The 13,300-nt window shown below is 41.4% G+C and overlaps 1 protein-coding gene across 1 annotated transcript; it reads right to left on the bottom strand.

The window, feature by feature from the left end:
• Nucleotides 1-1,733: 1,733 nt before the first annotated feature.
• LOC139469623 (monocarboxylate transporter 13-like) lies at nucleotides 1,734-6,169 on the bottom strand. The gene is made up of 2 exons (XM_071251847.1): nucleotides 4,489-6,169; nucleotides 1,734-1,903 (listed from the first exon to the last, which is right to left on the bottom strand). Exons 1-2 carry the CDS (start codon nucleotides 6,167-6,169, stop codon nucleotides 1,734-1,736), a joined length of 1,851 nt encoding a protein of 616 aa, XP_071107948.1.
• Nucleotides 6,170-13,300: the final 7,131 nt, after the last annotated feature.

The following is a 13,300-nucleotide window of genomic DNA, read 5'->3' on the forward strand; positions in this document are numbered from 1 at the left end:
CCTGCTTTGTTTTGGTCTTCATCCTACTGGTAGTGTTGTGGTAGTGGTAGCCTAGTGGTTAGATTGTTCAGTCATCATACAGAAGATATGTTACCCAACCTGCATGCTCTGTGTGAAGCCTGTCTGTGGTGTACCCTCCTTGATAATGTTGATATGTTGTTAAAGGCTGTGTAAGACCATGCTTCCTCCCTTGACCTATAGTGTTTTATACCAACTGCTCAAGAGGTGTCAGTGGTATCCTGGACATTTGTAATAATGAGGGCGGTGGGGTAGCCCTGTGGTTACAGCATCTGCTCGTCACCCTAAAGACCTGGGTACAACTTGTAAAGCCCATTACTGGTGTCCCGTGTCCCCCCACAGTGATATTGCTGGAATATTGCTAAAATCGGCGTAAAGCCATACTCACTATTGTAATAATGAGACTAATGTTAGTTCCGGAATCAAACCTGGGTCTTCGGCGTGACGAGCGAACGCTTTAACCACAAGGCTACCCGACCACTCCTTCGTTTGTTGTAAGATCTGAGGAGGGGATCTAGTGCTTAATTCGGTACATTGACTGGTTCCATGTCCTATGGAGTAGATGGCATCTCATGCCTTCAGCCACTGGTTTCTCTGGACTAGTCTGGCTATAACTGGACTCTGGCGTAAAACAGCATTCACTCACAATGGTAAGTTAGCAGATGATATCTTTTAAAGGAATATACTTTTATTTACAGGGTCTGTTAGGAAAAGTCCTCTTCGAATCACCACACCAGTCAGTCAGCGCAGGGAATGAGTGTAGTTGGGGGAATAAGGTAAACATTAAGAAAGTCCATGGATGTTGAAAAAGGAAGTTTATGGTATGATCCCAAACAGGTCACCGATTTGTCGAGTGTTAAATTATCTAGATGAGGTGAGCTTCTGTACCTGTGTTACCCTTGATGTACCATACAATAGCAAGTACATGGATACAAAGTTTGTTATTCCTTCTAATGTCTTGATGTAGTTTCCTTAACCATTATCAGCCTGTGAAGATCCGTGGTAGAATAGGTCTTCAGCAACCCATACTTGCTATTCATGTCATCGTATCCCAATTGTGTTAATCGATGCTCATGATGTCAATCAATGGATTGTCTGGTCCAGAATAGATTATTCCAGACTACCGTCATATAGCTCGAATATTGTTGAATGCAACGTTAAACAACAAACAAACCATAACCCTTATCAATATGTGTCCATTATTATTATTATTATTATTATTATTATTAGAAGCAGCAGCAGCAGCAGTAGTAGTAGTAGTAGTAGTAGTATTTTTACAAATGAATTCTGTACATCCTACATCAAAACCATCTTTAAACAGGTTCGAAAATGTCTATTTCGGTGGTCATATTGACATCATATATCTCTTTCTGAGACTTATTCAGTTAGGATGCCATAAAAGGATTTGTTTTAAGCAACATTGATGGACACTTGAAGGGATGATCCCTGCAAAGTTTAAACATTGTATACGCAACGGTTTAAGAGAAAATGGCAAACGTGATCGTCATATTGAAACAACAGCAGGCATACATCTGTACAACAATAGTACTTTAATAACACTATTTTTATATATTAGAACGTCCACAAATAGTGTGTGCCTGTTTTCATGTGCACAAAAGTAACATCAATAATGGAGGAAGGTTGCATTCGATGACAAGCATCTGGCGACGCCTGAATCGTGTTGCCAGTAGGTGTCACTTGATGGCTATCCAGCATCACCTCGAGACGACGTCTGGAGCGTCAGTAGCAACATGTGGAGAGTGATGAGTGCAACGTCTTATCTTCACCTTTGACAGAAGTCCGTAGAGCACGCCACACCCAATCATACATCCTCCGGCGGCATAGAAGGTGTTGTCATAATTCCCCGACCCGTCATACAGCAACCCTGTGGAACACGCACACATATGAGTGTCAACACTCGGCCCTACATTGCCAGATACCCCGCATCTTTTCAAGTTATAAGGCATATGCCTTAAATTGAAAGAGTCTGGTTTTACTCCGGGGTTGGGGAAACTACAAAGCCACACCATTTTCGTCCTGTGACACCCATTTGTCCCTCAACATGATAACATTATAGGTTAATTACAGTTAAGTATTGATCTGCGTCCCTTATAGTCTAAGAAATGTCTATTACCATCAGCCAGGGTTGGTAGCCTAAATAATATAGAAGTGCATTTCCCTGATTGTGATAGTGTATCTGTCATAATTCTTGACTACATTCCTTACTAAAACATCTATAACATATTTAGCAGTGTTAATTTCACCATTACGAAGAAGTTTATTTGCAATGAATTTTCAGTGGTTAATGGCTGTGTACCTCTTATGATGAGCATTGACTTAATATTATTTCAAATTACAAAGAAATGACATTTCATAATTTTGAGTTGGCATTGGTCTCAGTAAATGGCTGGCTTCTTTAGTTATATTTCAATAGTTTCTGAAGTTCTTTTTTTCCCCCAGCGATTGATATTGGTATGGAGAACTTTGTTGTCCAGGGAGAGAACTCTGTCTAATTTTCCTTACGGGTTTCAAGTAGAGTCTAGAGTTATACTCGAGTAATAACATGGCCTTAGACACAAGGAAAGAATCCGGGCCTTCGGTTTATCGAGCGAATGCTTTAATCCCTAAGCTACCCCACCGCCCCATATGAATTATAAAACTTACACTTGATCCTAGATATAAACGTTTCAACAACAAACATATGGAAGCCCTAGGTAGAATTTAGTGCGACTCAGTCGGTGCATTGTTGGACTGGTTTCACAACTACGGCTGCCGTAAATCCCACGCCGCAGCACTACTTTACATCAGCTGTAGTCTTAAAATAGCTTTGTGAACCGGGATCTGGTTTCCAAACGGTTAGTGAGTGAGTTGGGGTTAACGTCACTTAGAACAGATTTCGGCTATATCACGGCGTGTCATCTTGGAGTGTGAGGAAAGGCCAAAGCGATGCAAGTAGTATAACTTTGATAAACCTCACGAACACGTGTTTGTGTTGACACACCTAGAATCCCTGTCAGGGATATAACTTAGAAAAGTGAATTACGACACCTTTTGTCAGCAGGGCGACATGGCGACGAGGGGTGACATGGAGGTGTTCGACGTTAACCAAAAAGAAAGCTGCTTTCTCGAGCTTTACGACAATAGTTTCAAACTGGCGACTTCCATGCCAGACTATACTTTGAAAATTTATTTTGACCAAATTCTCAATTCAAAATTCGAATCCTGAACAAAAGAACATTCTGGAATGTCTCAATAGATGGCCGAGATTGTATCGCAGTACATTCCGCGAGCTTTGTCACGTCTTGTCCGTTGATGTTTATCTCATATTGAAGCGAGAGATTGAAGAAGATTTTGATGGGATCAGTCGTACAGCTCGTAAATGTCGTTCGGAATACACCGAGTTAACCTTTTCGAGGTTGCATGATTAGAAAACAAATTTTGACAGTAACTTTCCTGATCTGGTAAGCGACGCACTGATTGGTCGGATGACAGGTTGTTCTGACGTGATCCGGGTTATATATATTGTTTTATTCCTTTTTATTTCCAAAGGGAGGCATGGGAGAATGTACAAGGGTTGAAAGGTTTGGTTTGTATTAGTTTGTTTGTATGTAGTTTTACGCCACACTATTCCAGCTATATGACGGCGGTCTGTAAATAATCGAGTCTGGACCAGACAATCCAGTGGTTGACATCATGAGCATCGATCCAGCAATTGGGATACGATGACATGCACCAACCAAGTCAGCGAACCTGACCACCCGATCCCGTTAGTCGCCTCTTACGACTAGCATAGTCGCCTTTTACGGCAAGCATGGGTTGCTGACGACCTATTCTACCCCGGACCTTCACGAGTCGGGAGTTGAAAGGAGATTATTAATAAAGGAAATAGTTATGATGGGGGCAGACAATGTTCACATTCATTGATTTATCACACAACCGTATCGTTTACGTCCTTGCACAAGTAGTAGTGTCCTTGGATAACAGTCATGGTACACACATCAGTGTTACTGTTGTTTAGCGGGACAAGTGGGATACATAAAAGGAGACAGCAAACTATATCAACATCTGTCTGGTTTAGGAGAGAAGCACCGAGTTCGCTAGGACCGATGCTCATGACCAGCCAGAGGTTGTTTCGTTCAGCTGTTTTCTTATCACACTTGCACACACTATGAATAAGAAGGTTAGAAAACTTCTCAGATCTTTATTTGGCGGTAAGGATAACTAAGATCTGATTTTAATGAGATGGACTCACTGAAAACGTATTAAAAAGTAAAAGACTATGAATATATCATTTGCTGATGTTTTCATCATAATTTCGTCTACCCAACACAAGATGCCAAGTGATAAGTAAACCCCTCTTTATTCAAATAACTGTTTCCGCACCCAACATCCCAGAAAGGATTTCAGTGACACAAACATGAACTGATCCAACCCAGTACCTTGAGGTACTCATGATCACCAGACACCTACCTGCAATGGGTGGGCCTAGCAATTCCCCGAAGCCCTTCAGAGTTATGATGTAGCCATACGCCGAGCTGAGCCGCCCGGAGCCTAGGATATCCACCAGCATCACTAGATTCATGGAGTCTGCAGGCGCTGAGGACAACCCAAACACAGCTGCCAAAATTGCAAGTGGTGTGAACGTAGAGAATAGGGGCATAAGTGTCAGGGCTGTGCCAGAGAGAGCTGCAGTGACACAATACATGGCGGTCTTGTTAATGTTGCGGATATCCATTAGAGATCCAAAGAGGAGGCAGCCAACTAACTGCGAAGCGCCTATGATGGATAGGAGAAAGGAAGCGTTCTTCTTGTCCACGCCTTGTTCTATGGCCTTGTCAGAAAGGTACACGTAGGGAATGCCGACCCAGAGGTTGAAGACAAAGACAGCAAACGTGTAGAGCAGATACTTAGGGTTTGTGAAAACATGAAGGCTCAAGTTTGAACAACAGGCTTTCAAGACTGCCTTCAAATAGCTTCCATTCTTTATATCGAAGTGTTTCTCTTTGTCCGTGGTGACATCATTTTCATTGCAGTAGCTTTGAAGAATAGAGGGTGAAATATGTTCCGTAGGATATGTGGTTTCGCCGACAAAATGTTCAAATTTTTCATGCGTAGGTATGGTAGAAATACTATCTTGATTTTTCACTCGGGTTCTCTCCGTTCTCGGTGGTGAAGCTGGCTGAAATAGGGCACCACATACACAGACATTCAGCATGATAGCAGACAGAATCATCAACGTCCCTCTCCACCCATAGGTCACCAACAAGTTCTCAAACACTATGGGCATAAACACCGTCCCCATCCCTGCGCCACACTCCGCGATGCCAGACACCAGACCCAGCTTACTGCTGAAATGATGATCGAGAATCACGGAACATGCTAGGTAAGGAAAAGAAGCTCCTATCCCGGCCAGACAGCCAAACGTCAGGTACATCAGACCCAGCGACTGTACAAATACGCTAGCCAGTATTCCAAGTGCTGTGACGACTCCTCCAACCATGGCCGTAATCCGACATCCAAGTTTGATAGCGATGAGACTTGCCACAGCTCCGCCGATAAGAGGAAGAGAGACAAACAGCGAACCAACTAATGCCACACTGCTTTTTGAAGCCCCGAAATATTTCCAAATGTCGGTGAAGAGTACACCGAAGGCGTTGAAAGACCCCTCGAGTATGAAATGGGTGAAGAAAGATCCAATTACAATTAGATACTTCCAGTGAGGCCTGCATGTCTTAGTGAGTTTGGGGGTAGATCCATTACCATCACAGTCCCACGTTGCTGGTCGTGTTGTCTCCTCTACTGACAGTGTAGCTGGGGAAGAACGACCATTGGGTATGTCATCTGAAGGCGACTCCACCATGGTGATGTCTGTTGTTCCTAATGTAGACTCGGCTGTACACTCCTCTTCCTGGTCAGACAACTCAGTACTTTCTCGGAGATGTGACTTCCCCAATGCAGTGGTCTTGATGTTCAATGTGAGCAATGTGTTGGTTCCATCTTGTTTTTCTTCAGCTGTTAACGAATCATCATTGAAAGGAGCTGGTGCCTTTTCTATGCCCTGGTCCCCCTTGTCCAGTTCACAGAGAGCCAGTGCTGCAGTGGGGACCTCGTTGTCCTGTCCCACTCGAGGCTGACCAGTGCCGTCCTCCATGTGTCGGCACGACGGTGAGGAGAGAAGGACTATGGGCTACCATGTAGGTCAATTCCTATACACTGTGACATCCTCGCTGAGCTGGAGGACGTGACTGGCATGATGGACTCTGTGCATTGCATTTGTAATGAAAGTTGATACGAGTTTATCAGTCATTCAATTTTTAGGGGCCGACCATTTGATATTCAGGTCGGGGGTGGGTGGGGGATATCAACAAAAAGGAATTGTCATTGAACATACTTGAAAAAAATCATGCTTCAGACACCTTCAGACACAGGATGTGATTGGTTTAAAAACATCAGCTCAAGTTGAATAAATGAATAGTCGGCCCGTATAGTACATTATAGTCCATGAAACACACATGCGAATCTGAAATGTTGCATTGTAGAAACCGATATTTAACAAGGTCTTCTGAAACACAAAGGTGTATGATGCCATCTCTTTTGGTTTTCATGTTATGTTGTTATATACATGTTGTGGTGTATTTGTTTATTTAGTTGGCACTGTAAGATCCCATGATTCACAATGAGATGGTCTAGCTTTGGTTGATAGTGGTCTATAGCCTGGTTTTAATTTATGAGAACTAATCTACTGAAATAGGTTTGTTTTATATCTAAACTGTGATATTACCTTACTGTTTTACTGTCCTCCATCGACAGGTCTTAAATTATAGTAACTACCCTGTTCTCATCGCGATATGGTTGCAATATTGCCAATGCGATGTAAAATTTTAACTCACTCACTCACTCATTGTTTATTTAGTTCCATCTTCCCGAGGTAAGGGCGTTAACTGACTGTAAAAGACCAGTTTCCACCCTTGCCGAACTAGAATGGAATTTCGTGGCTCGATTGTGGCGCCACCAGTGGCTATTAAGAGTAATGCCCCTTCCATATCCCTCCTATTGACCAATCAGATTCCGCCTTTCGTATCAACTGCATTTGCTTCAGACAAAATGGCTGCGCCCAGTCAAGACGATCTGATCAATAATCAAGATCTAAAAAACTGGTCTTACCTGGCGAGGTGCATCATATCACTTGGGCACATTGATTTGGCCAATATGTCAAGCCACAATATAACTCCGGAATCCCAGCCTACTTCGGCAAGGGTGAAAACTGGACTTCTATAGTCAGTTAACACCTTTGCCTTGGGACGATGATTTCGTTCGGTTGGACCTTTGACTTTTATGTACCACTTGTCTCTTATTGCAGTCATGTTCACACTATATTTTTAAAAAGTGAGCTTAATGTCTGAGAAAGGCCCAAATTGTTGCAGCTCTTTCTTGGTGAAAACTAAACTAACATTTAATCCATGAAACAAAGTTGTGAATTGGTTTAAGTAAATTTATTCTACAGAGGAACACATCAATATTGTAGGAACCCTAAAATCTCTTCATTTCAGAGTGAGTGAGTGAGTTGGGTTTAACGCCGCTTTTAACAGTATTCCAGTAATATCGCGGCGTCTCAGCTTAATGTGGGAAGAAAGCCCGAAGTGATGCAGGTCTCAGACGTTTACCACTTCGGTGAAACCCACGAGCACGGGTATGGTGCTGACAAACCTAGAAACATAATCGGGGTGAACCGGGATTCGAACCAATCATAGGTTTCTGGCGTGCCCAAGGGACGCAACTCTGCACAGCGAATCGCGGAGCCTTAGACGACTGGGCCACCCGTGCCCCCCTTAATTTCAGAGCTGAAAAGGGGATGAGTATAGGAGTGTAGTTCAGAGAAGAGAATGAGAGTGGAATGGATGTAAATATATAGACCTCCCTGGTTAGAAAGCCACCCTGGTAATAATGTCATGTTTTTCTCAGAACGGATTTCTGCAGTGCAAAATTCCCCGGTAATTCCCTGGTCATAATGTCATTTTTTGTTTAATTTTGACAACAAATAAGCAATGCAGTAAATCAATTAGAGATAATTCCCTCTTCTAAATAAAAAAACTAATTGCATAGGTCTAACTGATTTCACAACTGATCCTCACTCAGAGAGTCTAATTCCTGAGCAGTTGTCACACGTTAACATTCATTTCCTGCAACCTACAACAAGACACCTACAACCCTTGATGCTATTGTCACCCATGCATTCAGGTTCCAGTACTGTCAACTCTACTTAATCATCTGATAGGCTGTATTGACAATCCACTGCCCCCAATGAAGATGATAGAAGACCACCACCATCAACGTCTACGTGCAACCACTACAACATGGGGTGTTGAGAAGCACTGAGTCACAAGCCAATCCAAAATCTGGGGCTTTGGAGCAGTGCTCATACTTGATTGAAACACTGGCACAATTATCGGCTGGTTACAGGTAGACTTGTGTCTTAGACGCGTTTTCAAATTAAAATTGTCCACATTTCACCCAAGGATTGGCAATGTGTATGATGAAGTCTTGTTTGAAAAAATATCTTGGATTGAATGGGTGTGTCTTGGTTCCTATTTAATCATGGTAGTTAGGTCTGGTTTTCACCGCCCTGGTTATAAAGCCACCGTGGTTATAATGCCATCCTGGTTATAATGCCATATTTTAGCAAGAAACTCCGCTTTTGGGTTCTGTTTGGGGTGACTAGGTCTCTGGGCATATTCCATACAAATCCGTACAAAGAGAGATGTATCGCTGGGTCCAGCAAGTGTACCACCAAAATCTCTGTCTCAAAGATTACCCACAATCCTTAATAATATCAAGGAAGGACTTTCTTTTTATTCACAGACAGTATTTGAGACAAGTGGAATTAATACCATGTGGATTTTCAAAAAGGACATGCTTGGCCTTTTGTAATCCCATAAAGCACCGAGTTCAATTCTGTCAAACATTTCACTTTTCAACTTTGCACACCTCTATCAAACATAAGAAACCCCACACATCTTCAGAGGTTCAGGACAGTTTATCAAAAATGAAAGCAAATGCCGTGTGAAGTTTCCTGAGAAGACAATATGTGAAACGCTGGACTTTCTCACTGATATCATCTATGTAAACTGTGTGGGGAAGACAAGAAGTAAGAATACACCAATTGTGCCCCTTCTTGCCGATCTGTGTCTTTATGAATGAATATGATTCGGAATTTCTGCTCAGACTGGCAAAGTCAAAACAAGGTTTCATATTTAGATTCAGAGTGACAAAACGCTCTCCACATGACCATGACAAGAGGGGTAATTTGACTTTACACAGTAGACAACTTTCCCTTTACGTAGAGCAATACTCCAGCTTTTGGTGTCCAATTTTCACAACTTCTGAGGTACAATTGATCTTTCTAGGAAGATTTCAGAGAGCGCCATACGATTCTTGATCAAAAGTTGTTTGACCACGGTTATAACAATTAAAGACTTTTTTTTATAGTTTTTAAAAAGTTTAATGCTAGACATGTGGAGGACATGTCCAAATTTGACGCATCAAATATGATGTCCGATGCAATTCCCTATCTTGACTTGTAACATATATTCCCGTATTGTTTCTTTCAGATGAACACTTGACTTGCTTTTGCATGTGTTTGTGACGGGTGCCGCCGGTGTGTCAGGATGCGCTCCCCTTTTCACGAACACCCGGTATCATCACCTTTTGGTAGTGGTTCATAAACACATGCTCATGATAAAGTTGGAATCAGCAGAAATGTAGTGTAGTGTTTCATTGCACGATAAACAACGACCACGAGTCGAATATTTCTTTTATCATATATCAACTCCATGCACAGCCCCTTTAAGGATGATGATAAAATGTACAAACTAAATAATTACCCGTATTTTACATATGCCGCCTCCCTCAATAAATTATAATCATGAAGTTCATAATGGGCAATTCCCGCACATTCTCACAATCCTCACGTCGATTTCCTGCACCTTTTCTCCTAATACCGATTGTCAGATCTCTCCCGCTTTTGGATGCGATCTTTAGGCCATCGCGTTTTTCGGCGTTGCCCAGCTACATCTATGGGGAGCAACTCACAAGACTCTCTCGTCTCAAAAATAATATAGTCCAATATATGACATCATCAAGTCAAGCGTATGTTCGAATCTCCTGAAAAGGCGCCATGATAGAACATTGTTCTATCGTGAAATAAACCACAATTCGTTCTTCATTGTTCTTTGTGATTTATCGCTTAGCTATCTTATATTTCAAGATAAAAACATTTTTCGTCATTACGTCATTTCTGGAGATTCGAACATACGCTTGACTTGATGACGTCGTAAATTGCACGATGCTATTTTTGGGAGGGTAGTGAGTTGTCCCCTTTAGATGTAGCTTGGCTATGCTGTCCGGATACATGTTAATTGTAATCCACATGTTCATAAAATAGACTTGTCCGACACGACCGAGATCGGATTGTATTTTGTTGTTGTTGTTGCTTTAAGTGTTAAAGAGGTCGCCTTCTGCCACAGCAATTTCGGCTGACCTGTCGCTCTTTGGGACTCCTGTGTGTGAGTAGGGTACACATATCTGTTGCGAGTTTGGTATTCACAGAATGTCTGTTGTTGCATTGATATGATTTATATTTTCGTATATTGATATAATTTCATTTTTATCTTTGGCTGCTCTGTTTATATACGTTTGAGTAACTGTCCATCTCTCAGAAATAGAGTTAGTTTGGCCTTCGCTATTGCATCTCTGTTGATCGGGGACATAGACGCGAGGACAATGAGTGAGTGAGTGAGTTAAAGTTTAACGTCACATCGGCAATATTTCAGCCATATCTTGACGAAACAAAATTTGACATAAACGATATATATTAAGCTGTATAACATTCTGCCGACAAAGGGCAGTATAAAAACTAGCATATCACAGATTTCGTAAAACTAGTTTGATAACTATCTTAACCATTCGACAACACATTATAAAAACGGGCTATAGATCGCAACCAACTAAATGTTGACCACCGCGCTGGGGACCATGGGGACTTACAGTACTTTTGCTACCTGCATGGACCTCAGTCGTGGTCTTACATACACTCTCAGGGGAACAATAACTTTTCACTACTTTCAACCCCTTCGAGGATATTTCCACTAACAATCTCAGTTACTGATTTATTCAACCAATTGTAAAAATGAATATATCTATTTACAAAACATTGCAATCAAAATTTATGAATCAATTTAATTTCCTTTAAAAAAAACAGAAATTAAACGAGAACTTATCTGTTTAAAAAGATCCTTGATGCCTGAAACTTTGAAATATTGATCCCTTGTGATGGAAAAATCACTGCAGTCAAGGCGAGCACAATGAACTATCTCCGATGAACTATGCTGATAGAGTTGCACATCTTCTTGGAGAGTATTAATTAATCTTAGCTTGTCTTTCGTGCATCCCTGTTCACAGTAAAATGGGTTGACAATATTATGCTTGTGGTTTTTTTTTTAAAGTGCTAAAATAGATAAATGAATGAATGAAGAAAAATTGTATTTCTGTTTCAATTTCGTGCATCCAAGTAAAATGGGTTGGTCGACAGTCATGCCTACTTTGTGTAACTAGCAAAGTCACTCATCCCTGACCATACCTGGGTTGTCTAATAGCTACTGTTTACTTGTTTATTAATTAGACGAAGCAGGTTGATACCATTTAAATAAGGTAAAAAAATTAAAGCTTGTAAAACAATTAGCATCATTAAATAGTCTGTTAATACTGTTAATATACCATATAAAAAAACGACCCGTGGTCGTGTTTATCGTACAATAAAACACTGCAGGAGAATTCAATAAATCACTCGGGCCGTATTTCGTCGCTCTATAAACAACTTCCCATTGTCATGAATTAATGATAATCAGGGCGAATTTACTATCATAGGATTCTGACACGAACGCCCTTGTCATCGTAGACTTTACTCTAGCATTATAGTGAGTGAGTGAGTGAGTTGGGTTTAACACCGCTTTTAACAGTATTACAGTTATATCACGGCGTTCTATCATTACACGCTGACGCGCCCCGATATGTCTGCAATGTGTCCCAAGTGGAGTTATACTCTACTCACTCACTCAACAGTCCCTAGTTAAGATATGGAGACACATTCTATCAGCGCAGCAAACGACGAGCAAGTTGAGCCATGGTCAAGTTGTAAATAGTTCAGCATCCCTGCTACCCACCCACCACGGGGTGTCACAAGGACAATGTTGTAAGCCAGTAGGTTTCCGACTGGCAGCACCAAGGATACTTGGATCGTATACTCAATTAATGAAATATCAATTTATCCACCGCCTTCTGGGCATAAGGCATTTTAAATAGTACACAAGATCTGCAATGTAAAGACAATTCAAAAATATTTTTTGTGCAAATACAATTATTAATGCATAGGGCTCGGCATGACCAACTGATTGCTAAGACCGGGCCCATCCTACCACCCGTCTAGGCGAGGTAAGGGTCAAAGTGGTGTGTTGGACTGAGGAACACTATTGTCGGTTCCGGCGTCCTCAACCACCAGACTCTCTTCCACTGCCGACACAGGGGCGCAACCCGCGGCATTCGGATTAGACCCAACATTACAACTGCCAATATAGTTTTAGATAATGTTTCTCCTTTCGGGCTTTTGTTGTCTCTTCCTTGGCAACTTATCAGACCGGAAGTAGACTTTACTCTTACACAGTTTAAAAAATCAGACCCAAATCAATTAATATACCAACAAGAATATATAGAAGTTAGAATATGAATCCCAGCGTTACATTTATACAGATGAATGCAAGGACGGTAGCACGGTCTCCAGTGTTGCTGTCATTGGATCAAAAACCATAGCATGCCGATTACCTGACCATAGCTCAATCTTCACAGATGAAGCCAAAGCCATTTTAACGGTTTTCGAATATATTCAAAAACAATCTAGCAGTAAACGGTTCATCATCTTTTCAGATTCACTTTCTTGTCTACGGGCAATAAAATCGAGTTCTTCAAGTCATCCATTCATATTAGATATTTTAGAATTGTTCAATGACCTTGCAACTCCTCAATACGACATCGTCTTTTGCTGGTTGCCCAGTCATGTTGGAATCACGGGTAACACTATGGCTTATGCTGCAGCAAAAGCAGCTCTCAACAAATCTGTGACACCACTTCTTATACCATACAGTGACTACAAACCTTAAATTAGATGCTATATCAAAGACCTTATCAAAGGAAGAGGGACTCCCAAGTAGGTACTAATAAATTACATGCAATA

The sequence above is a fragment of the Haliotis cracherodii genome, unplaced genomic scaffold, assembly GCF_022045235.1.
Source record: "Haliotis cracherodii isolate W230 unplaced genomic scaffold, xgHalCrac1.p SCAF_2, whole genome shotgun sequence".
NCBI lineage: Eukaryota > Metazoa > Mollusca > Gastropoda > Lepetellida > Haliotidae > Haliotis > Haliotis cracherodii.

Excerpts from the sequence above, each read along its gene's own strand:
- LOC139469623 (XM_071251847.1), bottom strand. The coding sequence starts at position 6,169 with ATGGAGGACGGCACTGGTCAGCCTCGAGTGGGACAGGACAACGAGGTC. Across the intron at positions 1,904-4,488 it reads GCTAGGCCCACCCATTGCAG|GGTTGCTGTATGACGGGTCG; the intron begins GTAGGTGTCTGG and ends CGTGTTCCACAG.